Source organism: Leptosomus discolor, chromosome 2 (genome assembly GCF_034619465.1).
Source record: "Leptosomus discolor isolate bLepDis1 chromosome 2, bLepDis1.hap2, whole genome shotgun sequence".
In the NCBI taxonomy this organism is placed as follows: Eukaryota; Metazoa; Chordata; class Aves; order Leptosomiformes; family Leptosomidae; genus Leptosomus; species Leptosomus discolor.
In genome coordinates, this window is record NC_141392.1 from 16,879,012 (window position 1) to 16,906,501 (window position 27,490).

Consider the following 27,490-nt stretch of genomic DNA (forward strand, 5'->3'; position numbering starts at 1 on the left):
TACGACTTCCACAAATGACAAAGCACATCACAACAAGACAAACAAACAGAAAGTTTTTCTTGTACTCCAATTTTTGCGCTAAGATTGCATTTCTAAAGTTTGGGGGAATCCCTTTTCTGGTCAGTGCAAGTACATTAAGGATGAACTATCTGCAGTAAATGAATAAAGAATTTTCTGAAGCTCAACAAGATGTCACACAAGAAACTGTTCACCACTCTTCTAACAATCTACCTAGACATAATTAAAAATTAATACAATCTCTTACCCTTTCACATCCTCTCATTTCACAACAGCAGAATTGACCACATGGCTTCGGGTTGATTTGGACCCGCTTTCCATACTTCTGATGCAGGTGTTCATAGTAAGTGAGGCTTTTTTCTGCCTGTTTTCTGGACAGAACATAACATTTTGCAAGGAAATAGTATCAACATCAAGCTTAAGAAGAATATAATCCTCAAGAGAAAAAGTTATGATAAGGACTAATAACAAATTTATCAGTCACCAAAGACATTCATATACCTTGTTTTGGCTACTTAGTATAATTTATTTTCAAGTCTGTAATAGCATTACACAGCCTACACTTGTAGTGAGGTTCCAGAAAAAACAACAGTGTACAGCCCAGAAGATAACACTTTTTTTCTCCTGTGACCACCACCTCCAGCCAAAGAAGCAGGGTCCCAGAGTTATTAAATCAATAGTTGTTTTTTCCACTTTAATTAAATGCATACATCAGCCACTGAAAGCTTATCTTATGCAACATGCAATATATCACACCTACAAGACACGGGCTGAACCCCACAAGTCACCTGAAAACGCAGCTGAGCTTAAATGAAGTCCAGACCAGAACTTTAAGAGCAGAATTCATTTCTAGTATGTGCAAGCTTAGTACTACTGGTATATGTTGATTAAGGACTGGCAAAGCATGCATAAATTTATACTAAACTTGGCTAGATTACAAAAACAAGTACCTTTTTTTGAAGAGACGAATAAGCTTGGCTACATCGTAACACAGCTGGACCTCCAGCACACTGCAGGTTGGGTAGGCAGCACTGAAAAGGAAGCAGTACACGGGAACACTAAGAACAGAAAGTAGAATGAAGAAACTGTTTCAAAGAACATCACTGATGTCTAAGGGACATCTTGATCACTCATTTCATTTCTGAACGAGGTATCATAGAGCAGAGACTTCCAGAGAGACAGTTGCTGAAAGTTACTTTAATAGGAAATGTGCAGCATTATTCCCAAGTAAAGGCCATGTGAGAGCGTGAATGGAAAGCGTGGATACACAGCCACTTTCTTAGACTACAATTTTAAGATCATCTAACTAACTTTATTGAAATATAGTCTTTTCTCAATTCTGTTTAAGGAATTAGATATGTTTTTAGAACACGTATACTGTAACATGGATTTTAAACAGTATAAAAGTCAAAAAAACATTTCTGCTCAAGCAGGTAAAATTACTAGGACAACAAATCTCCTGTTCCTAACAATACTACTCAAGCACGGAACTTACGTGAAATGGCCTTGTATCGTCTCTTCTTTTGCATTTTTTGGAAGACCAGTTATAAATAATGTGCACTTAACCTGCAAGAGAAAATGCAACTCCAATTTTGAGAAACCACATGATGAAAGAGAAAACAAGAACATGAGGAAGGCAGTGACACAGCACAAGTAGCTGTGTTGTAGAGGGGAAAAAAAGATAGGAAATTTTTATTTTGGTGGGAGCTGCATCTATTCAAGATAGCACCATGTTCACCTTCTACATTGGTAATAGGTTACACCAGAATTTCACAAATCCCTCCCCAACTCACTTCACTCCACCCATTTTCACAACTCACTCAGTGGATTTGCTTTCAGTGAATTCCTTCACACTTATATCACATTCTAGCAAGCAGGAGGCATCTCAGCAATTTGATTTTTTTAGCCTTATCCACTTGCAAATATGCTGTACGGTTTGTTTTTTTTTCACCCCAATATGGAAACTTACTATGTTTTCTTCTTTATATGTGACATACTTCATGTGATGTCTCATGAAGACAACAGTCAGAATGAGGTAAACAACAGCAAAAACTGTGTGCAGCCAAAGAAGATTATTACTGTTGGACAAAATGTTATGAATATGAGAAACAGGAAGAACTAATTGTCCAATTGATACAAGTAGCCATCAAAATGCTAAGCAGATCAGAATCTCTCATTGAACACAAAGAAAAAAAAAAAAAAAAAAGGTAGTTACTGGTACTCAGTCACACCTATGCAGATGCCTTGGACAGCCATTAGGGTTACTTGCTTATCATAAAATTCTATGGGTAACAGACGTACCAAGGAAACAGATATTCTACGACACAAACTTTTTTAGGCAGCGTTTGCCTTGTGCCTTCTCATTCAGATGACCAATAGCAGATACCACGCTATTTGTCGAAATGTTTTTTATTGGCCTCGTTAGTCACGGTGCTGAGTGCATAACTGAACTCTCCTTGAACACAGCCCTTACTCAAATTGAAAGCAGCCTAATACAGGCAGTAAACTCTGATGCTCTGATAGCTCCCTCCTCAAAGCTTACAGAAGTTCTGTTCTCTGAACAGTTCTGTTTTGTGAAGAGCATTAGTAAATACAATTAACCTAAAATACACAAATCTTTTACAGATAAAAAAACCCAAGCAAACAAAAAATCCCCACTAGTTACTAGGATTCATAACGTGGTTAAAAGAAACAAAGTGCTGGACATGTCAGCACGGATAGATGTGGACTGATCAAGTAATAAAACAGAAAAATTGTACAGCTTTGTACCTCAACTATTTTACAGACTGTTTTTAAAACACATCGAAGTAATTTTAATCATTATCTCAGATGGGAGAGATATGCACACACATAAATCTGATGTAAGAGAATTTAAATCAGCTGAGTTACACATTCTAGTAAAACTGTCAGCTTTATTTTGCTTCTGAAGCATGGTTTCTTTTAATGTGGAAATTTCTGAAAATAATATTGCTAGATGTGCAGTCATTAGCCAAGAGAAACATGTGGTGTAAGAAGCAAGAGCTGAGAGAGTAGAAGCCAAGTCTCCAGATTTCTTATCAGCACTGTAACTGCATAGCCTGAAGCAGAACGTATCCCAGTTTCAGTTGATGAAGCGTGAATAAGTAATTCCTACCCCATAAGCCATGCTGCAAGTATCAATTCATGTGTTTAGAGACTATGGCAGGAAGACATAAGCATAAAAGTACTCTGCAAGATTTACCTACCCCGTTTGTAAGTTTACTATAGTTGTTCTTCCAAAACTATAGGGATCTTTATCTAAAAAGAACAAAAGCAAGTAGCATAATTAGCTGGTGCAACATTCACATGCACACTAGCAGAAAGCCAGCTTTTATTCAGTTTGGTTGTTTTGTTTTGTTTTTTAAATGTTGGTATACATTTTAATGCTGAGCACGTTCATTGTTAAAAAGATTTAGAATCATAATCAATGCTGGCTTACACTGTATTGCATTTTAAAGTTGGAAAAAAACCCCAGGATTATACCACATTCAACCCATCAAGAGAAAAAATAAGATTATTTTAAAAATCTGAATACTAGGTCTTCTCAGCAGTTCATTTCTCCCTCCAATCTCCCTTCACATCCATTAACAACATTGTTTAGGGATTTGAACATATTGGCTTCACATTTTCATTCCATCTTCACTGATTTCTTATCTCAGTTTTTTAAACTGCATTAATTCAGTGTTGACAAAACAGTACCGATAACCTTACCTAAGGTCAAAAATGAGAATTTATATGACACTGTCTCTCTAGACTGTCAAGTATTTTAAAAAATGGTAATGCAAACTGAGTGAAAATTGAGTACGTGTTCACAAAGGGAAAAAGCTAAGTGTATCTGGAAAGCTAAACAATCTTCTAGCATAGACTGTTAAACTACACTGCAAGTTGAGTCATCACAACAGAAAGAACTGCAAATGCACAAAAACAACATACGGTGAAAGGGGAGGAAGAAGAGGAGAGACATTAAAACTTCATATTTGTTTTTCAGCTGTATTTCCTAGCATCACAAAAATTAATGCAGGAAAATAGAAGCTGTATTTCCCTACATTAGAAGGCCAGCCATACTCTGCCATTTGAATTAACAGAAAGCATCTATTGGTATCTAATACACTACAACTCCTACCAAATTGTAGTTAGAAGAGAACAGCATGCAAAAATGGAAACGTGTTACAAAATCCCCTTTGGTATAAATATACAGGCAGTAATTAGACCAGAAAAGGGAACTGCATTCTATAAGTTCTTGAAAGGCATCAGCATCTCTCTCTTTACAAAGGAGGTGAACACAGCAACTAGGGCACCAGTTGTGTTGGACTTGATTCTGTAAAACTAGGGATGCTGGCTGAGAACATAGAGATGGAAAGTAAGGAAGGAGAAGCGACTGTGAAGTGATAAAGGGCCCTTTGAAAAAAACAAAAAAAAAGAAAAGAAATGCAAAGAAGAAGAAAAGAACAGCAACAGTCTTTAAGAAAGCAGACATTATTATAAACAGAGAATTGCTAAGAAAGAGCTCATAAAAGGGAAGCCAGAGATGGCAGGTCCACAAAGAAACAAGACTAACAGCACAGGTACAACGTATCCCATTACAGCTGAGGGCTAAGTCACAACGCTCTTTAAAACACAGGTAGGAGTAAACTGGAAACAAAAACTAGGCCGCATTATTAAGGACAATAGAAAAGAACAAATTATAGCGACAAAGATCAGCAAAGTCAGTACACAAAATAAGTTGCAATTGTTGTGGTATCAGAACAAACAAAACAAAACACAAGCAAGTACTCGGCTTGAAAGCTCCTGGGAAAATCAAATTATTTACTGCCTTTCTTTCTTTGGCATCACTATTCACCAAGAACAACTCTGTAAACATGAACTGGACAAGACCGATACAAAGCCAGGTATAAACTGTGCTTAGAAGGGTTTATTATCAAAAATGGAAGAACATTTAAACAGGATTTAACAGAGTTCTGTCCACCAGTATTCTCATTAGCAACCTGAATGGCAGACTAGAGGACACACTGTATTTGTTGAGTGCGAGTTAATAATGGAAAGAGGTAGGTGTCACACTGGCAGATATAATCAGGACTAGACTGTAAGAAACATGAAATAATTCTGTCTTGTTCACACTGACAAAGTCTCAGTGAGAAGATTTGTCCAGTTTTGAACTGCAAACTAAGACACAGACGTGAACAATGGGAGATAGTCTGGCTAGATTAAAAAAATGTTCAGAGGATGACTGATGATTTTATCATCAGGCAAATGGAAAACATTTTTTCATTAATGACTGAATTAACTGGTCTGGTTTATCAAAAAGAAGAAAAGGCACAGATGAATTGATAATCCTCAAGCAGCTAAAAGGATATTGCAAAGAGGAAAAGAATAATCTATTCTCCCCAGTGATCTTAAATTGCAGCAAAAGAGATTCAGACAGGAACTAGAAAAAGATTTCTCAACTGTGAAGGCAGTTTCCATTAGCAATCACCACCAATAAAAATCATAAAGAGTGTCTAGATGAACACCAGCTAAGAGGGCATAGGTCAAGTTAATCTGCCTTGAGCCTTCCAGGTCTAGCTATCTATGTCTGCATGTGGTCTGCCACCTTGTTTCTGACAATGGGTTTTGCCAGACGTCTAAAGAACCCTCTACTCATATGAATTTCACACAAAATGACACACACACCAGACTGGGGCGGGGGGAGGGGGATGGGGCAGGGGACAACAACAACAAAAAAACCAAACACAAATAAACCAAACCTTAAAGTTTACCAAAATAAAAGCACCCTAAAAGCTTTTTACAATTATATAAAACACAAAATTCTTCTCACAATACAAAAAAAAAATCTTACCAAGCAGATCACCCGATAGGTTGACAGGCAATATAACACACACAGACAAAATGCTGACAGCAATCAACAAACAGATGATGTGACGCTGGAAGGCAAGATAATGTATGGCATCTTCACCACATCTCTCATGAATCTCGTCATCACTGTATCATAGACAGAAAGGCACACAGTCAGTCTACTTAATATTCTTGGGGTTTTGGGGGATGTTTTTTGAATGTACACTAATTTCTCAGTCTACCCAGTGACATCTCCATCAACCCCTACCGGTTTTCAACATGGTTGTGTTCTTTCATGCATAAACTTAAGTTCCAAAAGTGTCTTTTCCTTGTTCAGTATCAACATATACAATTAACATTAGGGAATCTAAAACAGAAACAAATAATCTGAAAAGCAAATATAAATCCAAGTTCTTTTTTATCAGCCTAAAAGAGGACAAAGTCATTTGCTGTGACCTCCTGCTTTATGACAGTCACAAGGTGTAAAGTCTAGCTCTCAAACTATAAGATCACACCGTGACAATGTTCACTCATCTCCATAAAGGCTCCCCATGAGGAAAATGACAACAGAATCACCTTACTCTTACGACATCCAATTTACAGAAGATATTAATAGGCTTTGGAATGAACTTTCATCATCTATCCATTGTCAGCAGGGCAGATCATTAAAATAAGAGTTCTTGGAAAAGGAAGGAACTGAACTAGCAAAAATGGAGAAAGACAGGCTCAATCTCCATCCCTATTTTGTTTCAATGTACCCAAGCTAGAAATTTATTTCTAAAAATCATTATTTACTAAAACCCAAGAGATACAAAGAACAAACGTCACATGTCTAACCCTCAGTTTCTGGGAAACAGTAGGACGGGCTTTTCCTAGTTAGTCAATTCCAGCCCCAACTAAACCACCAGTTCTCCACACAAATCCTTGCAGGGAAAGCCTATTTCCTGCCTGAGCCCCTACTGGCTTCAAACAGGGGAACACCCACACAGCATACTTTGAAGGGTAAAAGCCTAGAGCCTAGTTATTAGCTCGGAATCCATATAAATGCCATAGATTCACTTAGGGTCACACACTGTCCCAAGACCAGGAGTCGCTGGGCTGCCAGCAGAAGGACTGTATCCTGAAGATGTATTCCCTTAGGCTCACCTTGGTTTTATATTCTTTTTCCACCCCACCAGAGGCACCTGTATCACTGTTTGTCTTAAATTCTGTCTACTCAAGGGAAAAAAACCAACAAATTTTTGAATGCAACCCCCTCTTTTTTAACTAAAAAAAAAAAAAAAAAAAGAAGAAAAAAAGAGCAAGGCAAACCACAGCTCACTATTTCTGTTTCTTATACTTACTGCATCCGAAAAGCAGCTGTCATCCAAGAACAAAACCCCTACAAATAATGAAAGGGGGTTTTAGGAACTAACATACAAAAAATGTAGTCTCTAATCTGTACAATGGGAAGTGTTTCTACTAAGCCAGCCTCCAAGCAAAAAAGCTGACAAGTCTGCTGCTTTGAAATCATCATTTAGAAACACACAGAAAAATATCAAATACTCTACAAATTTTTCACAATGTACCTGATATGTCTGTCTTGAGAGAGTATTTAAGAGTTTGGGTTTTTTATTACTTGCATGCGTACCACTTGAGCTTCTTAAATTTATACAAGTGTGCCCAAATTCCAATAAACAGAAGTCAAAACTGAGGCTTCTAAGGAATTTTTTTTTTTAATGGATTGTTTCAGAGCAGAAAAGGTGATTAATTTTTCCAAAACCATTTCCCAAGACTCTCCAATTTCAAGGATAAGCTCCATGAGAGTCTAATACAGGTTAATCAGTTAAACGGTAGTTAGAAACAAAATTGTCATTACATTAACAGAAAGGCTTCTTATAAATCCTCCTCTGAAACTGTACAGCAGAGATCACATCTCACTGAATGTTCCAGTATGGTTCAAAAAACCCTCCTCTCTCAAAAGGCCTCATCTTTCATGTGAATAGTATCCAACTGGAGAGATTCAACATTTTTATTCAAGAGCTTCAATGATAAAGTTCCTTTAGGGTTTTTAAAAAAGATGAAGAAAACCCCACAAATAGCAGAGCAATCCTGATCAAACACTAGCATGTTTTTGATGCTCATGCAACTATCTAGTTGCAAGGCTAGATATTAAGTTGATGCATATATAACACGTTAAAATGTAGGCTGCCGCCACTGGACAACTCTCATATGGTTCATTCTGAAGCCACAACTCCAAATGCTAGAGATTTATGAATTCAAAGACTCCAGAGAGACCATGGAAGGAATCAGTTTAAAGTTTGGCCAAAAATTATTTTCCACTCCTAACCAGTTTTAATATTAAGAGTACACGGCACTATTCCTAGCCTCACACTTGCATCCAGTTTTCTCAGCTTTGGGGGGAAAACAATGCACTATAGAGACCAACTAGGTATTATTTGCAATGTGAACATAATGTAACTTTTTGAACTGTTATTTAAGTACAAGTTATTTACTAGTCCTTTTTTCTTGCCCCTTCAAAACTCAAACATATAGTCCCCCTCCTAATTAAAAAAAAGAACTTACTCAAAAACAACAACACAAGATACTGGTTATGATATGGCAATAGTTTGTCAGGAAACAGAGAGAGATCATATATGGTTCTGTAAAAACACAGTAAACAACGCGTTACTGATTTTTGCATATAGATGGTCTTCCAGCTTAATGGCTGGAAGTTCATTGGGCGAGGTGGAATGGCAAATTACAACAGATTCCATTAAAGAGTTTACGTTAAAAAAAAAACTGTGCCAAAACTCTAGAATACTTACCCTATCATACTCGAGATCTTCAGGTATCGATGAAGATGTTGACAATCGGTTGTATCTTGATTCACTAAAATATATTAGATGCTTTTAAGTATCTTTAATAACAGATGATGGAATTCCACAGAATTATTTCAACTTTAACAATTCTGAAGTAACAAAGGGAAGTAGTACAAAAACACCTTTTCACTTATGAAAGCTGCAGGTTTCACCTTGTAGCATTGCTTAATTACAGAAACTTGTTCTATGTCTCATTGAAACGGGAGGTCACGTGAGCTCCTGCTGTGAGAGCCTATAACTGAACTAGAAAGAAAACAATGTTTTATCGGGATATTAAAACCCCAGTAACATAAGAGAATGCAACACAGGTCTGGAAGCCTAGCGAAGATCAGATTTGCAAGCTAGCTTCCTGTTCAGATATTCCTCATTACAAGACATCACCTCTTTTCCCTCCACCTTTCCTCCTTCATCTTATAGCCACTACTCAGAATTCTCCACACAATTAAATCCCTCACTTGCAGGGCCACCTCCTCACACAAACCGAGTCCTGTAGCAAGGCCAGAAACATGTAGAGACCCTGTAGCCCTCAAAAAGAGCAGAGTAGCTGTTTTTAATTTGTTGCTAAAAAGAAATGTTATAATGGTGATGTGCCCATAATTACAGGACAATACATGTTAAAATGAAGTGTATTCATAGGTGTATCTATGATAATTTTGACCTAGCTGGCTCAGGTCGCAGTCCAGCAGGGACAATAACACAGGCTCCAGGGACAATAACACAGGCTCCCAGGTGTCTGACTCCTCAAGGACCTGTTTGTCCCTTGCAGGCCTCTACAGCCCACATGGAAGTCTATACCAGAGCATCTTCATTCTTCCTGCCTGAGCTAGCCGGATTAAAGCAGTCTCAGTTATTGCCCATCTTTTATTTCACCATCTAGTTTTCACAATTGTACATGGATTACACCTAAAACCACATTTTGAGTCCTTTCCTGTGGCTTAGTTGTGAATTTACCACAACTTAGTTACATCACTAAGCCAGGAAGAGGCTTGCTGTTCAAGTTTACCCACTTCATAAATAGATAGCTTTTAAACACTCCAAAACATCACCCTGTAGAAATAATATTAAAAAAAATAACCAAAAGCTCATTTGCAGTATTCCTAACTATCAGTGAAGAATTTCAGAAACCTGCAAATACACATTTCTTTTTTATTTTTAAACCCTTCAGAAATATTACGGCACAGGTTGCACAGGGAGCTCTGGGAAGATACTGGGCTTGAGCCAAGATAAACAAAACAGTTAACGTCCTTCTATCACAGAAACACACCATGAACATCAACATGTGAATACGCGCTATGTTAGCAGACCAGCCTATTTTCTTACCTCCACTTCCTCAACCCACAACCGTAGAATGAAATTCATGACAATGGCAAACACACAACTTTATTACTGACGTTGCAAAGAGGAACTCTGTGAGCGGGATGTATTTCACAAAAAGCAGCACAAGGACATTTTTAACAAAGATGTGCAGTATGTGATTACAAACATATCGAACTGATACAAATGCACTTAATGTAAACCATATTTACTGTACTTACTGCCACGTTCCCCAAATGGTTTACACAAATCAGGCTGATTGCATTATCTTTTTTACCTTTCAGCTTCTGACACCAGAGCAACACGACCGTAGTCCCAGAATCTCTTTCTTATAATGGAAAACAGTAATATTAAAATCTAGAAAACAAAAATAAAGACCTCTGAATATTTATTTTTTCCACTTCATAATAATTATTCTTAGGTGTGTAGGAACTCTCAAAAAATGCTGTCCTAGCTCCTAAACCAACTGTCATATGTTAACTTGTGGCCATGCTACAAACCAACCAAAGGACCTGAACACCTGCCTTCCCAGTCTAATTTATAAAGGTGCAGAGCTGCATGCAAAAGTACTCCTGAACTGCAAGTGTATGAGGGTTTGTGATAGGAAAAGGAGCAAGTAGCACTTGAAAGAAAGTCAAAACTTTCATAAATACATCTTTACTATTATTCATTACTTAATGACCAGAACTACGATGGAAGACACAATTTTATTTTATTTTTAAACAGTGATGTGAACAAGCTGCAGGGGACTCAACTATTTTCTCAAGAATGAGAGGGATTTTTATCCTCAGTAAAAGTAATCACAGAACAGCAGGGGTTGGAAGGGACCTCTGGAGATCATCTAGTCCAACCCCCCTGCTAAAGCAGGTTCACCTACAGCAGGTTGTACAGGAATGTGTTCAGGCAGGTTTTGAATACCTCCAGAGAAGGGAGACTCCACAACCTCTCCGGGCAGCCTGTTCTAATATATTATTATAACTCATAAATACCAAAAACTTACATTTGATCTCTGCAATGTATTTTTTATCTCCCCTCCTGTATTTTTGCTTTTTGAAAGAGGCTAAGAAAACAAGGGGAAAAAAAAACCACAAACCACTATGTATTTCATAGATGCACTTTTTTAATTTTTTTTTTTTTTTTTTTTTTTTTTTTTTTTTTTTTAAGAAACACGTTGCTCTGTAAGAAGTAAGGAAGCAGAAGCAACAAGGCCTGCTTTCGATGCATACGTAGCACACGCCCTCACCTTCTAGCCCCTCCTACATCCCATACCTGTTTGGCTAGAAAGTGGTGCTAGTGGTGTAACTTGTTTGGATCTATGCTAATACCTACTGGCCAGCCAGGACACATGTCAAGATTATCTATTTGGCAAGATTACACAGCTAATTTCCGCATTTCACAATGAATACAACCTTCTTAGAAGAGCCTTCCTCCCAACAGGGAATATTAATTTAGATCTTCCTCCTTCACCTAGCCATTAAACTTCATGCAAGCAGGAAAGTTCTCTAGACTCTTTGACAACTTTGTTCTAAACTGGCTAACGTGTTCTACAGTTATTAGGAGGAACTGCCAGACAAAAAATGGGAAGGCAATGCAATATATAAACCTCACTTCCTTAGGAAAGTAGCCTAGAAATAACATTCAGAAACCCATCAACTGACAGTTACTAAAGGGATCTGCAGTAAATGTGTCACGAAAACAGGAATACAGGAGTTGCTAAATAAATTGCAGTACTCTGTACTTGAAGAGAGAAGCCTTCTACACTGCATTTAACTCTCTACCTAATGCTCTTTGAGAGGAGAGTTCAACAGCAAGGAACTCAAAAGTAGAGATTCAGTATCTTAAATTTCAACTACAGCTTTTAAAAAAAAAAAGGTCCCCCCCAAACACTGCAACTCAATCTTATTACATGCTGTGCCATCAGTCACACAGAGCAGTAAATTCTGTACATCCTCAGAAAATGGATTTACAGTAGCATGCTGCATATACCAAATCAATAGCAAAGAATGCTACTACATAACTTCATAACCTTCAGGAACATCTTCCACGTTCCTATAGAACTACCAGCTCAGACCTTACACATGTAATTTTAAGTTTCTCCACAGTAGCTTTCTAGAACTCAGGAACTATGTCAACCCTTTAGTCTTATTTTACTACCACAAACCCCACTTACCAGGCCAATGTACAGGTTTACAGCTCTTTTTCTGGTGGCTTTAGACCACCTAGACCAAACTTACAGAAATACTCATAAATTTTATTGAAGTCTCAGGCCTGTCTTGGAGCCTCCAGACTAGCAACTAATCCTATTCTTCTTTTTGTCAGGACTGAGGTGGTCAGTACATTATTTCCTTGACAGCTTCATAAAATCTAAATTTAAAAAAGTTTGTGAAATGACAGCGATTTTCCATATTGTATTTCCTTTTGAAAAACAATAAAGTTAGTAATGGTGTTCCTTTCCTGAAAAGAAACTTAAGCCCAGAGTAAGGAAAAATGTTCTTGCAATTAAGACAAAACACTGAAATTTGAGCTACCTCTACAAAGCCCACCATGACTCCACACGCAGACCCTACGATATTGCACTCTCTCTACATCTGCACACCCACCATACTACACCACTGTCATCCCGTATGTATGTGGACCTTTGTCAATACTTGAAAAGTGCTTTGATGTTCCCAGGATGGCCTTAGCACATTAATTATTCTGAAGATTCTCAGAAACAAATCCCTACCCAATAAATAAGAGAATTCTGAACAATCTAACTTTTAAGAAGGCCAGAAGGATTTTCAATACAAGAAACAGAAACTGGGCTTACAAAAAAGAAGGTTACATCAAGCAGCAGGACAGTTGGGATTCCACCAAAAGTTACTCCTTGTAGCACCGTGCTGCCCTGGGCAGTGCTGTAGCAGTATGTCTCATTTGTTGAGTTGAAAAACACACTTCTATTCTGGAAGTAGACTAGATGAGAATGTCCAAAACCCAGAAAAAAGAAAGGGTTCATTTTCTGTTTCCCTTAAAAAAAAAAAAAAAAAAAAAGGAAAAGAAAAGAAAAAGTGAAACAACCATGTGAAAAGCCTGCCTGGTATTCCTGAGATGTATTAACATTAAAAGTACAAAAACTGCAGCAAGATTCAACCAAGAAACTTTGGAAGAGAAGTCATATTTGACGACCTCTTTCCCCGTAAAATATTTCACAATAACCGACAGGCTTGTAATAGCAGTGCTAAAGCAAGAATTCCAGACATCTAACCAACCATGTCCTCTATAGGCATCCGAGGAAGACTACAGAAGATCCCCACAAAACAAACTTCTCTGTCTTCTAACCTTAACATCAAAGTACTTATTCCAGCCTGGATTCTGATTCTAGAAGTAACACGGGGCATTACATATTCCAACAACAGCAGTTTGAAGATTTTGCTCCTAGCTGATGGGCATGTGTGAATGTACTGGCTTGTGAACTTTGTATTTAAATATCAAGATCTTGAGAATATTAACAAATTCGCCAGTAATTCCACTACTACACAAATACACATGCTCCTCTCTCTTCTTGGGATATTGTGCCACTTTCCTTTCTTAAGAGGAGGATTCAACGGGAAGAACAGCACAATAACTAAGTGTATCAGAACAAGAAAGAATTAAGCGTATTGCTAACAGAACAGCCATCTACCTCATTTTAGTCAACTGACCTGCTTAGATAACATAGTAACATACAAGACTGCACAAGATTTGGCTATTGATACAAAGGTCTTTTTCTCACTGCATGCAATTGCTCACTTATTTTGGGGCTTTGCACTTCAAAAATTTTTCTTGGATCTTACTAACTTGATGGTTCCCATGTAGTATTTGGGACAAAAGCATGCTTCATGCAGAGCACACTTCTGACTGACAAATTCACAAAGAAAGCATACCCCAAAAAACTCTATCCTTTGAAAGCAAATATTGTAGGTCCTCATCACAGGTCCAGGAACACTACTTTTCCTCCAATCTCATGCCTCTGTAAAAGGAATGCACGTGACAACAGCACTATTCTGGATGCTGAAAACGAAACCAAACAAGAATATTAATAACTACAAGTTCTTCCTTTAAACAGTGGAAAAACAGCACGGAGGATACTCCTCCCAAAACTGGAGAATACTCCTCCCAAAACAGCATTTCCTAAATGTTGGACTGTGTGACACAGTGGGGAAGAAATTTTGTCCCAACTGGCATATTTCATCAAGGCGGGGGGGGGGGGGGACACGACACACACCAAACAACGCCAAAAAACCCACCCAACCAAACCAAAATACACGTAACATTTGTGCCGTGAATCTATTCATGCTTTCTAAGGATTGAAATTTAGTGCTGATGAATACATTTCAGAAACCTTCATCACAACAACCGCAGACGCTGCCTGCTAAATTTCGAGCAACACACTGGATCTTATCAGACACAGTTTCCAATTCTCGAAAGCGATTACTTTTAAATAAGCCTGCTGTCAGGCAGATAAAGAGGATGGCACGACCGCGCACGGGTGGAGTTGCGCTGCAGCCACCAAACGAGCGGCACTTCGCCACCTTCCCAAGCAACGCGAGCACCGGCGCGGGCTCTAGAAACCGGCCCGCTCGTTTTGGCTGGGACCCCGACAGTGTCCCCTGCCCTGGGAGCGGGGGGTGACATGGGGGCCAGTTTCCCCAGGCGGCACACCGAAAAACCCCGGGGCTCGTAACTCGCTCAGGGCGCCAGGCCCCCGGCTCCGTGCCCGCCCCCAGGGAGTGAGGCCGTGCGGGGTCAGCCCCCCGCCCCTTCGCAGGGAGGAGGCGCCCCCCGGGGTGCCCCGGCCGCCCACTCCCCGCCCCAAGCCGGCGGAGGGCCGGGGGTCCCGCTGCGGCCGCTGACGGGAGAGCGGCGCGGAGTCCCGGAGGAAAAGGAGGAGGGCAGCGGGAGGCGGCCGGCCCCCGCGGGCAGCCCAGCCCCACAACCCCCGCCCCGGCGGCCGCCCCTCAGGGTTCATCTCGCCCTCTCACCTCCCCACCGCCGGACCTGCCCCGAGGCCGCCTCACGCACCCCCTTCCCGTCCCCACGCAGCGCCGCCGACCAGGGCTGCCGCCAGCAGCGCCGCTCCCGCCCTCCCTTACCTGCACCGGGGCGGCCTCGCCTCTTCTCTCCCCTCCTCTCGCCTCGCCACCACACGGTGCCCGACCCCGCAGCACCGTCCCGGCCCCGAAGTTACGAGTCTCAGCAACAAGCCCCGGCAGCCGCGCATGCGTGCCCGGACCAGGCCCGGCCAGCGGCGGGAGGCCGGGGCGGCGGCCATGGATCCCCGCCTTGCTTCCGCCCTCCGTCCTTCGCGGGGCAGAACAACCCCACGGGCGGCGGGCTGTCTCCGTGGGGGTATGGCTGCCCCTCGCCTCTCTAACCTTCTTTTTCCAGACCCTGAGGTGTTTCTCTGAGGGAAGGGAAGAGACCCCGTAGTAAAATAACCGGGGGAAAGTTGCTGTCATTTTTCTTATGCTGCTGTCCCACCTCGTCTGCCGCCAACATGGTGGTCAGGGAGGTGCGGTCACCCGGTTGTGTTCAGTGGGGTTTTGTTTTAGCACAGGAGACACTGCGGGCCCTGCTGGGAGCTGGTTTTGTTCCCATACGGGGGCATCAGCAAGAGCTTCTGAGCGAGGGGCCTGTGGGTGCCGGAACTGCCTCTAAAGCACCTTAAGCCAAGCTTTGCCTTTATGCAATACCATTGAAATGATAGCCATGGTGGTTTACAACAGTTAGTTTAGAAGTTCGTAGCTGATCTACGAAAATTTTGTGCTGGATCCTAAAGACAAAATCTCTCATGAATAATTAAGGATTTCCGAACTACTTGGTGATTTCTCAGTTTTAATGTTAGGGTGGACTACAGTGCTCTGGTTTGGAGGAAACCCCTTTGTGCCTCTGATTTGTATGATCCATTAACATAAAAAACGCTAGATCCAAACAGAGCTTTTTTCAACAAAAAAGAAGAAATGTGACATTTCAAGAGAGATTTCACAATTCCCAATCTGGTAAAGTAGGCAAGCATGTGGGTACAAGTGGAGCAGGCCATACACTGAGATAGGTAACTGAAATAAATTAAGTAATAGCAGTAATATGAATGTTCCATGAAATGTTTCCACACACCTATGAAGAGAGAAATAGCATTCAAATGTTGTAATTTGGAAAAAACCAAGACTCAGAAAGTTTAACTTAATGTGCCTATGACAGAGCTGGCATGAGACTGTTTCCCAGCCATCCAGAAGGACGCCCTGTCCTTTTCAGGCGTTAATTGCTTCCAGCCAACAGGCCAGAACTGCAGTAGTGCAAGGCTCTGCCATTCCCCTCTTCTCTACCCTTTATTTTAGTGTTCCCTCAATGGCCATTTGATACCCAGCATCGCCAACCATCCTCCTCCTGTGTCTTCATCCTTTGCCCCTGATTGGCATGATTGACCTCGATGAGCAGTGGTCATCTGAGGAAGAAGATTATGATAATCATGAAAATGTAACTGTTCAGAGGGAGGCGAGGAGACCACTTGCCGTCAAACATTTGCACCCAACGTCCAGTCTCGTGGATGAGGCAGCGGTGATGTTTCAGAACAGTGACCCACTCTAAAACCAACCAAAATTGTCAGGGCATTGCAAGATTCAATCTGAGGTTACACTGATCAAAATCTCAGTCAACTGTTGACTTCTATGTTTAAAAGAAATGAGCATCTCATCTGTCAAGGAGCCAGCATCTCCTCCAGTTGACAGTCCTGCTCCTGCCTCTCCATCTTCAACCCCTTATGTCCCTATGTCTTCAGACTGTATCTACTAGTCAGGGCCCTGCATGCATAACCACTATCCTGCTCCCTGCTATTTTATTAATCTACAATTGCTACTCTCTGTCAAATCCTCATTTCACTTTGCAGGAATGCCTGCTCAGTGGAGCGGAGCGTTTGGCTGTACATGTGCTATGTGCCTTCCTCCACTCCATCCCACAAAAAGGGAAAAGTCCCAGTTATCTGCAGTAACTGAGAGACATTTCAAGATAGAATTTCATCATTTATCTAGCAGCTGCATTGTAGATAACCTGTGATGTTAAATTGACCGTAACAGTTATGTTAGTTAGAAAATGGCAGAAAAGTTCTCAGCTCAAAGCAGAGTGGTTCAGATTCACTGCTGGAATAAAGAAATTCCACTGTTGATGAACGATGCCAATTATTTTAGCATTAAAACGCACTCTCTTCTACTTAGGGCTGTGTTGGTGAGAAAGTTGTGTGCCATAAGTGTAGCAGAGTAATTATTCCAACCTGGCTTTTCTGGAATAACTCTTCCTGTCGACAGTTTATTTCAAAACAGAAATTCAAAGTGGAATAGTTATAATCACTTTCTTTTAAATCAAATTTTACTGATGTAGCTGCGGCAGAGTAGACCTACCATGTAGGTGAAGTCTCAGTGTATGCTTGGAGCTCTTACACTTCTAGGACCAAAATCCATTTGGTTGATTTTCTCACTGATTTCCTAAGCTGTTTGTACTTTTGATTCTTGCCTTATTTTTCAAAATTAAGAAGGCCTCGCTCTGGCTAGACTATCTTACTCTACAGCATAAGATAGGTGATATTCAGTGATCTTGACATTGTAGTCTTGACATTCTTTGTTCTGAAGACTTTACCCAGCTTTGCCCCACAAAATAATTTTTCCCTCTCTTTCTTGCAAGAATAACATTAAGCTTTTGTCATTTGTTTTTTTTCTCTTCCTCTGTCTAGACAGGCTCTTTAGCTAAGTGGTGTGATTTTGTTTATCTCTAATTTCAACAGCAGAGTCACATTTCCCTGCTCCCTACCTCTTGTAAATAGGGTTTTGTTTACCACTGTCTGTTCTTTTGGTGACAAAAGCCACATACTGTCATTAGTTGGCAAATGTTTAATTATATTGCTAGAGCAGATGGAAATCCAGCCTCAGGACCTAGGGAGCAGGTCAACAGAATTTAAAATTCTTCCATCTTTCTTGTATTTTCATGCTCCATATCCACTTCAACAGCTCTTTAGCACCACATTGAACAAGTGTGCGGGGTATTTACACTTACACGTGTGACTCTTCCCTGATTTTATTAAATGACCTTATGGCTGAAGAACTCCGCAGTCACTTTAGTTTGATTTATCACAGCAGGAATTCCCTTGATGGGTGAACTCCCAACAGGACATCAATAGTCTCTGGATGTGAGTAGCAGGTGGCCTGATGCTTTACCATGCGTGGCAACTCTCGCCGTGGTTTCTTCTCTCTGAAGAAACTCATCAGCCCAGCTTGCTGTTCCTTACTTATCTGCCTATTCAAATATATCTTAATGGATTTAATTCAGGCCTCTAGCCTGGCAGCTCTTTGCTATCTTTTAATCTTTGCCTTCATCTAGCAATCTGTTTACAAGCCTTGATATACCAAAGGACTTAGTGTGGGCATTATGGAGTCTTCCTTTGGAAGGCCTGAGCATTAATATGTGTATAATAAAAACAAATGAATAGAAAAACCTAGACAGATAGACAGATTTAAATGAACTCTAATCATAATACAAATAAGCAAGCAGCAAGTGTTGATTTAAATTAACAATTTAGTCTTGGCTTCTCTCTATACTTATTATTTTTGTAGTGCTGCTTCTCATTCATAGATAATATGTTGATTTTCAAGGCAGAAATAGCCTTGCATTAAAGTTGGAATGTGTTCCTATTAATCAAGAGCATTGACTATTATACAAAATATTTAACCAAATATGTCTAGTGATATATGGTAGAAATTTGTGTTGCTTTTCTTTGACAGTTTGTGTCAGAAAGGAAGTGGTGAATGGGGCATTGGTATTAATGCCTGAGCATGATTAATTTTTCTCATGACCTTCATCAACTTATATTTGGATTAAAACTGGGATTTTATTAAAATACACAAGTAATTGCAATCTAAAATAGCAATGCTGAAAAGTATGGGAGAAATGTACAAGAGAAAAAAGTAAGCTTATTACCATGTATTCTGCAGTTAAACTTGAGTTACAAAATGGTGAATTATTGTCCCTGCATCACGCACTGAGCTCATTGGTTTTAATCATCCTGGTTACATCTAAAGAGGCATCCCTGTGAGTGCTCCTAGGCTCCTGTGCCGATACACCAGCTATAAACGCTGCCAAGCCCAGCCGCACAGCTGCCGAACCTTGCCGTAGTCCTGCCTGGGCTGAGACAGGCCTATGCCTTACCAAGGGGCAATGCATGGACTTCCTCGTCACTCAGCTGTGCGCAGTGTGAGGTTTTAAACCTCTGTTTGGCGGATAGTTGCAGCTGTGGAGAATCTTTTGCTGATATATAGGATTTTTAGGTTTATTATTAGCTTGTTGAAATGCAACCACTGTTGATGTAACACACGTTGGTACAATACTAGGACAAGGTGACCTGAAACATGGATGACTTCATTGTTTTCTGAATATACGCATTATCTTAATGCCTATCCGTGCGTTAACCCTGTGTGTATAGAAGCTGAAGGGAGTTAATGCATAGGTGGCATACCACTAATTATAATTAAGGCAGCTCCCTGAGAGAGAGAGGGAGATGGAGAAACCATCTGTCACAATCTGGTCTCTCCCACTGAAGAAGACAACACCTGGCCAGATGACCCATTGGATTTAGGTGACTCAGAGCAGGTGTATTTGTCACCAGTGTAGAATATCAAACCACTTACAGCTTGTAATGTTTTCCTGTTCTTTGGTACAGTATACATTCGTTTTGGGGAAGAACTGTGGTGTTCTGAAGAGCCTGTGTGCTCCAGAGCTGTTCTAACCGTACATGGTAATTCTTGTTGCAGCAGTACTGGGGTAACTGTGGACAGACATCTAGCATCCTTGCCTTAGGTTCTGCTTTCCCTGCAGCAGAAAGCTGGGTGATTGCTTGTGCAGGAGCCACAAAACGCTCCAGGAGATCTTGCAGTTTAAATCATTGAAGGGTCAAGTCATCAGGGTTTGCTGGAACCTTGGATTGAAAGTCAATTTTTGTTAACCAACCTCTCAAATCCTGTTTTTGATCAGAATAGATCAGAAAACTAGGTTTTCCTTTTTTTTTTTTTCCAAAATACTGCTCAGTTTGACAACTTTGAGCAAACTAGTCATTAAACTGGTTGGTCTGCTTTATCCACTCTATCTGCAAAGAGCCCAGTGGGATCCCCAGCTTTTGGACTTAAGAACTGGGTTCCAAGGCCTTGGTGATGACCTTCCCTGATTCACTGGCTTGACTTCCTTTAAGATGTCAGCATCAAACACACTGCTCGAACATTTATAAATGTAAGTTACAATTTCTTTAAAGTATCAAAAGCTTAAGCGTTAATATAGGTGGTTATACTTTAAATAAGTCTATTTTTTAAAAATAAGAATGTATTTGAATAGAAATCTGGATTAAATAATTTTTAAATGACTTATAAAATGAGTAATCTTTTTTCCCTTGTGCAAGAATTCCCCCTTCCCACTTCTGGATTTACAGATCAATAAAAGTCAGAGTGCAGACTGTGAGGATTTCACAGAGCTTTGATTTTATTTTAATCTCAGGTTAACTCGAAGCAAACCCAAAGCATCAGAACTAAGAGTTACTTTATTAGCTTCTGCATTCTGCCTAGGAGCTTGCACAATAATTACCTCTGTAGATTTGTGTGTCTCAGCCTTTAGAAATAGGCCTGGTCTGTTAAACTCATATTTTGGCTTTGCAAAAAGCCGAGAAGGTCCCTGTTACATTTTCCACTGCGGCAGTGACTTGGCTCCTTTGCAGATACACGCTGCAGCGGGCGAGCACAGGGGGCCACTAATGATGGCAGGATGATCCTGGTGAGCCTAAGCAGGGGGTCAGGTGCCAGGTACCAAGGCGCAAGTGTCCGGAGCGAATTGGTGACAGGATGCGAAGTGGCTTTAAGCAGGAAGCCGTGAAGAGCTATTGCAACGGCAAACAGCCATGACGAAGGGCCGTGCAGCTTTTTCCAGCGAGGAAGATCCTGCACCCAGGGCCTGGCTTTGCTAGAGCATGACTGGAAATGATGGGGTGCAGCAGCATCCAACCAGTTCCAAGTGCGTGACTGCCGGTTGAGGCACACGGCAGGCATGTGGGTCCTTGCTGGGCACTTTGTGGCACCTCCACTTCAGGGAAACTGAAGAGTTGCCTAAATACTGGACATTCCCTAGCATGCGATCACCTGTCGGACATATTATCACCGTACCTTCTGACGTTCCCATTCTCCCCTCTCCCTATCCACTCTTTCATTCCCCTTTCATTAGTAGTTTATTTCCTCCTCCCATTCATCCTTTCTCATATTTCCTTTTCTGGGATGATTTTATTTCCTCTGAATCATTTCCTTTTCTTTTTCTTCTGTCTTCTTTCAAATGTATGCAAAGGGTATAAAGGTAATCCTTTGCATCTCTTCCAGCTGTACTTGGCATTTTGACATGGCCTCATGAGTGAGAGTGTGGCCTGATCTGTGTAAAAAGGAAAAGTAACGTGGTCACTGCAAGCTGAGCTTAAACACATGGGCAATCTATGGATCGGTGGAGAACTTTCTTCCCTGTAAGTAAGCAGTAACAGATGGCAAGAGGGATATCTCCTGTTTTACTAAGATACTTTATGTACGGTAATTGTTAGAGTCTATTGGTGATTAGGGTTTTGTTGATAGAAGCTGTGGTTGGCTGGTGCCTTTGAAAATCAGGTTATTTATTTTGGTGTTTAAATATGGACTTGAAAATTTTGGCTAAGGCAATTTGCTCAAGGTCATTATCCTGACTCAGGGACAGAACTGGGAAGAGAGCCCAAATCTTTTCAGCTCTCCGTTCCTATTGATATCTGTACAATTTCAGTAAAGCATGTATCTTTATATATTCAGATTATATACCAGATTATAATGACATGAATGATGAGAATTAATTTGGGAGGCGTTAAAAGCAGGTCCTGTAAAGTGGCACAGACACTTTGTGGGAGATTCTGGAGTGAGATGAACTCCAGAGCAGAAGAAAGGGTCCATGTTGCATGGGAGCACCTAGGCAAACTATTCCTGCCTTTACAACATGGTGCACCTTTTCTTTTACACCCTGTCTGGATCAGTTCCTGGGACTCTACAGGCACAGCTGAGAGAGTAGGTGTAAATTGGCACTGCTGCGCATGGAGCCCTGAGATGAGCAGAGCTGAGGTTTAAGGCCCCAAATTTCCAACTGCTCTGGGGAATGGCAAGGCAGGTTGATTGTAGTTGCTTTGCATCATAGTTCCTGTGAAGATTAGAAGGGTTTCATACATCAATGTAAGCCTTGAACTTATTATTCAGATTATCACAGTGAGAGCATTTCTCAGAGGACATGAAATTGTGTTAAGAAACCAGTTCCCATCCACTTTCCTTAGGAAACAAGACAGCTGTGTTCTGTAATTGCTGTGGTTTCTGGATCGGTTTCAAGGCAAGCCCAGGCAATAGTATATTTTCATGTTCCATTATGAATCGGAGCATTTTCTTATTTAGGGCAGCACATGTTTAAGAGTTTACCAGCCTGGGAACATGGGGAAGTCCAGAGGTAAGCTTTCCTACCACAAGGGACTGAGAACAAATCAAGCCATGCAGTCTCCGAAGAATTTTAAGGGCCAGTCTTCCAAGTCTGCTGCACATCATGATTTTCAAATCCCTTCCACTGGATTTGCAGAACCTGAACTTTATTGAAGACACCGTTTTCCTGTAGTCTGCCTTCGAGGTGTTCTAACAGATCTGGTCAAACTGAGTAAGTATCTCAAATTCATTCCTGGGTCATCTATGTCTCTGCTGTGATTGTAGTAATTTATTTCTAGTTTTGATGTCCCAGAGGTAAAATATTCCTCACTTTATTTTAGAATCAAAGCAGAGAAAAGGAACTAGGCACCCAAGTTCTGCTCAAATCAGTGAAAAATTGCCTCTAAATTCCTTTCTGTCGCTTTGAAAATCTTCCCCGCATGTATGATTTGTCAAAAGACCCTGGATGCTGTACTGGCAGCTGCTGAAGCTAACAGCCATGCTGCATAAATAAGACAAATTTTAGTCACTGTGTCTTTAGTATAGTTACTCAGCCTGGAAAGCTGCAGATACCAACTTCAAATGCATGGCATTTCCTGCAGAATCTCATGCTGAATCTAAAACTAAGGTTCAGAGGTACATTTGGTGGCTATGTGGAAATGTTGGCCATTCATGGATTAATACTCGTGAATAAGCAAATGGCTAGGTAAGAAAAGAAAAAACCCAACATCTGAAGTTTGTGTTTCACGCTTCAAGTGGCCTGGCCAAGTGTAGCTAGATTCCCTTTTAAAATCAAATGACCATGATGCATCTCCCAGGGTCCTGTAGTATGAATGCTAAAAGGATTAAAACTAGTCAGGTCACACAGCTTTTTTTTACTCTTTACAAGGGCAATGTTAAATCCGAGACTTTATACCCCTTGTTTACATAGATAGGAGTACATGGCAGGAAATTACATAATTTAACCTGTGCCATGAAGTAAAATACCTCTTTGTGTTCTGTTTTGGAGTCAAATACACAAGGAACTGTACTTTTTCCAGTTCTTTCCTACCGAAGCCTTTTTCATTACAAAGTAATAATGTCCTACAAAAGTTACAAAAGCAATACAATGGTAATATAAATATTTAAGTGAAAACAGCTTTGTAGTAACTGCTTGAGTAGAAGCAGTCTATCCACACACCCTCCTTTCTGAACATTGCAATGTTGTTTGAAGGCAAAAGAAAATTCAGGGGCTATTTTGATATTTTTTATTATGCAATTCTCAAAGGTGTAACAAGGTACCCAATCTAGACAGAAGGGGAATGGAATGAACAGGATAAATAATAAATCAGCATAAATAGTAAACAGCTCACTGGGTTTTAAAAAATGAGTTAATGATTTGAAATGTTATTAACAGATCTAAAATCTTTTAAAATGCATTTCAAATACTTTATAGCCCTTTAAGACCATTGTTGGAAGAGGTGGCAGAACCCTGAAGACAAAGAAAAGATGCCTGCAAAGTTTGATGCAATGTTTACAGCCAGTTAAGCCTGGCTCTTTCTGTTTAAAAAGAATGAACATTAAGCATCGGGATGAGGTATTATCATCTGATCCAGATCATAATTTCCAAGAAGGTTGTTTTGTACCTCTTGAATCTCCTGGCCCTGCTGGAAGCCTCTCAGACACCCTCCCCCAGTATCAGCCCAGGTCACCCAGAGCTCAGGCAGGCAGGCCTGGTGTTGTTGCTGGACCGATTCAGAATATCACTTCATCATCCTTTTGATTGTGGCACTAGTGTGCTGTTAACATCAAGGAAAAAAGCCATGTGCAAGTAATTATTTTGAAACTGAATACATCTAAGTTCCATGGTGTAAAACCTACTGACACACAATAGCCCCAAAGTTACTTCAGCAGCAGATGTTACAGATGGAAAACAACATTATAAGTAGTTTAGCTCATTTTCCTGCTGTTGCAGGTATCTTTTTTTCCAATCAATATGCTTGCTAAGGGGCACTGCCCGAGTTAATTTTAAATCTCAGTGAGGACTAACGGAAGCCTTTGGTCAGTTACTCCTCACTCCATCTGATGTACCAAGTCAGGGAAGTCTAAAGTATTTATCAGTTCTATCTTGTCATCTCTGTGCATGTTATGACTTAATTTTGTCTTTGACAATCTTGCACTGTTTTTTGTAATTTTCCATGCCAGGAACAGCCCTTTTTCTTTTTTGCACTACATTAACAAATTACTGTTTTCCATGACAGCTCACAATGCTTAACAGAAGAGATTCCTTTTAGATCTCACTCATCTTGGCCCTTCATCTTTATTTTTGGTCTGCAGAAAAAAAAAAAAACAAACATCTTCCAGCAAAGATAGCAGTGCAAATTATTAAGCTTTCATTAACATGTAGTTCATAATCTTTCTGCCTTTGCAGCTTCTTCTCGTAATAGAAATAAATTACAACTGCTAGGATATAGTATTATTCTTTGTCTGTTTGTCTGAGTTGGGAAAAAGTGATTAATTTTCTTTTTTTCTTAGCAAAAGAGGAATGTCTGTTCAGTGAAGCAAAGGATACTAGAGTTAAAATTAACTGGAGGAAATAAAATCCATAATTAAGCCAGGCTACTCATTGCCACAGATGCAATATGAATAGTATTCCAGTGTATTAGAGCGACAGGAAAACGGGAGCATTTCTCCATTATTGGAAGGCTACTTGCTACGCAAACTTGGCACAGAATCTGTAAGGGATATGGGACATAGAATTGGTTATGTTGGAAAAGACCTTTAAGATCATCAGGTCCAGCTGTTAACCTATCACTGCCAAGTCCACCACTAAACCATGTCCCTAAGCATCACTTCAATATGTTTTTTGAACACCTCCAGGGACAGTGACTCCATCACTTCCCTGAACAGCCTGTGCCAATGCTTGACAACCCTTTCAGTGAAGAAATTTTTCCTAATGCCCAATCTAAACCTCTGCTGGCGCACCTTGAGGCCATTTTCTCTCATCCTGTTGCTTGTTACTTGGGAGAAGAGACCGACACCCACCTCACTACAACCCCCTTTCAGGCAGCTGTAGAGAGCGATAAGGTCTCCCTTCAGCCTCCTCTTCTCCAGACTAAACAACCCCAGTTCCCTCAGCTGCTCCTCATAAGACCTGTTCTCCAGACCCTTCAGCAGCTCCGTTGCCCTTCTCTGGACACACTGCAGCACCTCAATGTGCTTCTTGTAGTGAGGGCCCCAAAACTGCACATAGTACTCAAGATGCAGCCTCACCAGTGCCAAGTACAGGGGCACGATCACTTCCCTACTCCTGCTGGCCACACTATTTCTGATACAGGCCAGGATGCTGTTGGCTTTCTTGGCCACCTGGGCACACCGCTGGCTCATATTGGTGGACATGCACCAAACTTTCAGAAGTCCATAGAGCCGTTTGGCTCCAAAGCTGCATCTACATGGAGCCTAGCTCTTGTGAGAGCACCATGTGCATTAGAACCTTCAGCTGGCACATTGTGCTCCAGCATGTCTGACGCTTTCCCCAGACACAGGTTCCCTTCTGCTGAACAGCCATGCAGCTGAGGGGGGTCGCACACTGAGCCCTCATGGTGACATTCGCTGGAGCACGTTAGTTAAAGCCCAGCTCGGCAGCAAGCACCACCAAGGGCAGGGAGAGCCTGTGCTGCCTCTCAAAGCCTCAGCAGCCCTGCCTAGCCTGGAGGTTGGCTATCGCTTGCATCACTAAGGCAGGAAAAACATATTCTAAAAAAAACTGTAAAACTTTGACAGTGTAAACACACAGCTGCAAAGAGAAAAAAAAAAAAAAAAAAGCAGCATTTTCACTAGGCAGATAAATGGGCTCTTATTAGAAAATTAAGCAGTGCTCCTACAAAATATAGCTGTTTCCAAGTAATAGGGACATTCTTAATGAAGTGGACTGTGATGTGAAGCAAGCAATTTGGGGCTGCATGCTTATTTATCTGATTCAACAGCATTTGCGGAACGTCAGCGTTTTTGCTAGCAGCCTTTTCTGTAGCCATCAGAGTGGTAACAAATGCTGCTTCCCCAGCCACGAGCAAGGCACAGACTAGGGTGGTGGGGAGGAGCCTGCTGAGCGGACAGAAAAAGCTGTATTTAAACAGTTGTGTTTGCTTTTTGTAAAAAAAAAAAATATCTTGGAGATCTCTTTTCTGCCAGGACACTGGCACTTTGCAAATGCTGCCAACACAAACCCTGTGAGCAAGCCAGCTGACATCAGCTGACCAAGGACATGGTGGGACTTTGGACATTTTATCCATTCCTCTTCAAACAGGCAGCCTTTTGTCTGGGCCATTTGACCAAAACAAGCCCGTGAGTAAAAGCAGAAGCCTGCCTATGGAAGGTGTGCTTAAGTTGATGCAATCTAAGACACATAGCACCAGCAGTTACGCGAACTGAGCTCAAGATCAAACTAAGTTTACAATATCTCGCTCAAATAAAATGAGGTTTTTACTGTACTGGATATATTATGAGATAAATGCATAAGGGAACATTATGTCCTTGCTGCCTGGGGCTTCATCAGCAGCATTTGTGAGAGGAACCCAACAGGACACGTGATCTGTAAGATATTTCCATTGGAAATGGCCAGTTCAGTCTGGCCTAGACTGGTAATGAGGGAAAGCGGGCTCACATCCTTGCCTAGATTAAATGAGTTGGATAATTTCTGTGCAGCTCAAGCAGATGATTGTTTGCAGCACAAAACTTTCTACTGAAACTGCCTCCTTAGCTGGCAGGCAGAGTAAACATTAGGGACTGAGGCTGTGGTTGCAGTGCCTTTGGTATGAGATCTGTGTGCTATCAGTTCAGAATAAACATGGTTCGGTTCAGATGTGGGACACAAAGTTATACTTCCTAGAGTCATATCAGCCAGAGTTCACAAAACAGATGTAAAGTCCATTTTATGATTTTATGCTCACTGGGGGCAGGGGGAGG

General features: G+C 40.9%; 1 protein-coding gene across 6 annotated transcripts in view; it reads right to left on the minus strand.

The window, feature by feature from the left end:
• TMEM63A (transmembrane protein 63A) overlaps positions 1-15,230 on the minus strand; it is a 34,286-nt gene extending 19,056 nt beyond the window's left edge. For 2 of the 6 annotated variants that reach the window (XM_086461905.1, XM_086461901.1), the window contains exons 1-12: positions 15,155-15,230; positions 13,946-14,072; positions 12,853-13,049; positions 10,321-10,400; positions 8,676-8,739; positions 7,212-7,249; positions 5,873-6,015; positions 3,243-3,294; positions 1,988-2,096; positions 1,514-1,584; positions 969-1,049; positions 266-389 (exon numbers count right to left, since the gene is read on the minus strand). In XM_086461905.1, the coding sequence (XP_086318031.1) occupies positions 266-389; positions 969-1,049; positions 1,514-1,584; positions 1,988-2,096; positions 3,243-3,294; positions 5,873-6,015; positions 7,212-7,249; positions 8,676-8,739; positions 10,321-10,400; positions 12,853-13,038 (948 nt within the window). In that variant the 5' untranslated portion in view covers positions 13,039-13,049; positions 13,946-14,072; positions 15,155-15,230. Of the gene's footprint in view, positions 1-265; positions 390-968; positions 1,050-1,513; positions 1,585-1,987; positions 2,097-3,242; positions 3,295-5,872; positions 6,016-7,211; positions 7,250-8,433; positions 8,459-8,675; positions 8,740-10,320; positions 10,401-12,852; positions 13,050-13,719; positions 13,747-13,945; positions 14,073-15,154 lie in introns of those variants that run through there. The other 4 variants (XM_086461902.1, XM_086461900.1, XM_086461903.1 and 1 more) reach the window with 4 other exon arrangements.
• Between the last annotated feature and the right edge of the window lie 12,260 nt (positions 15,231-27,490).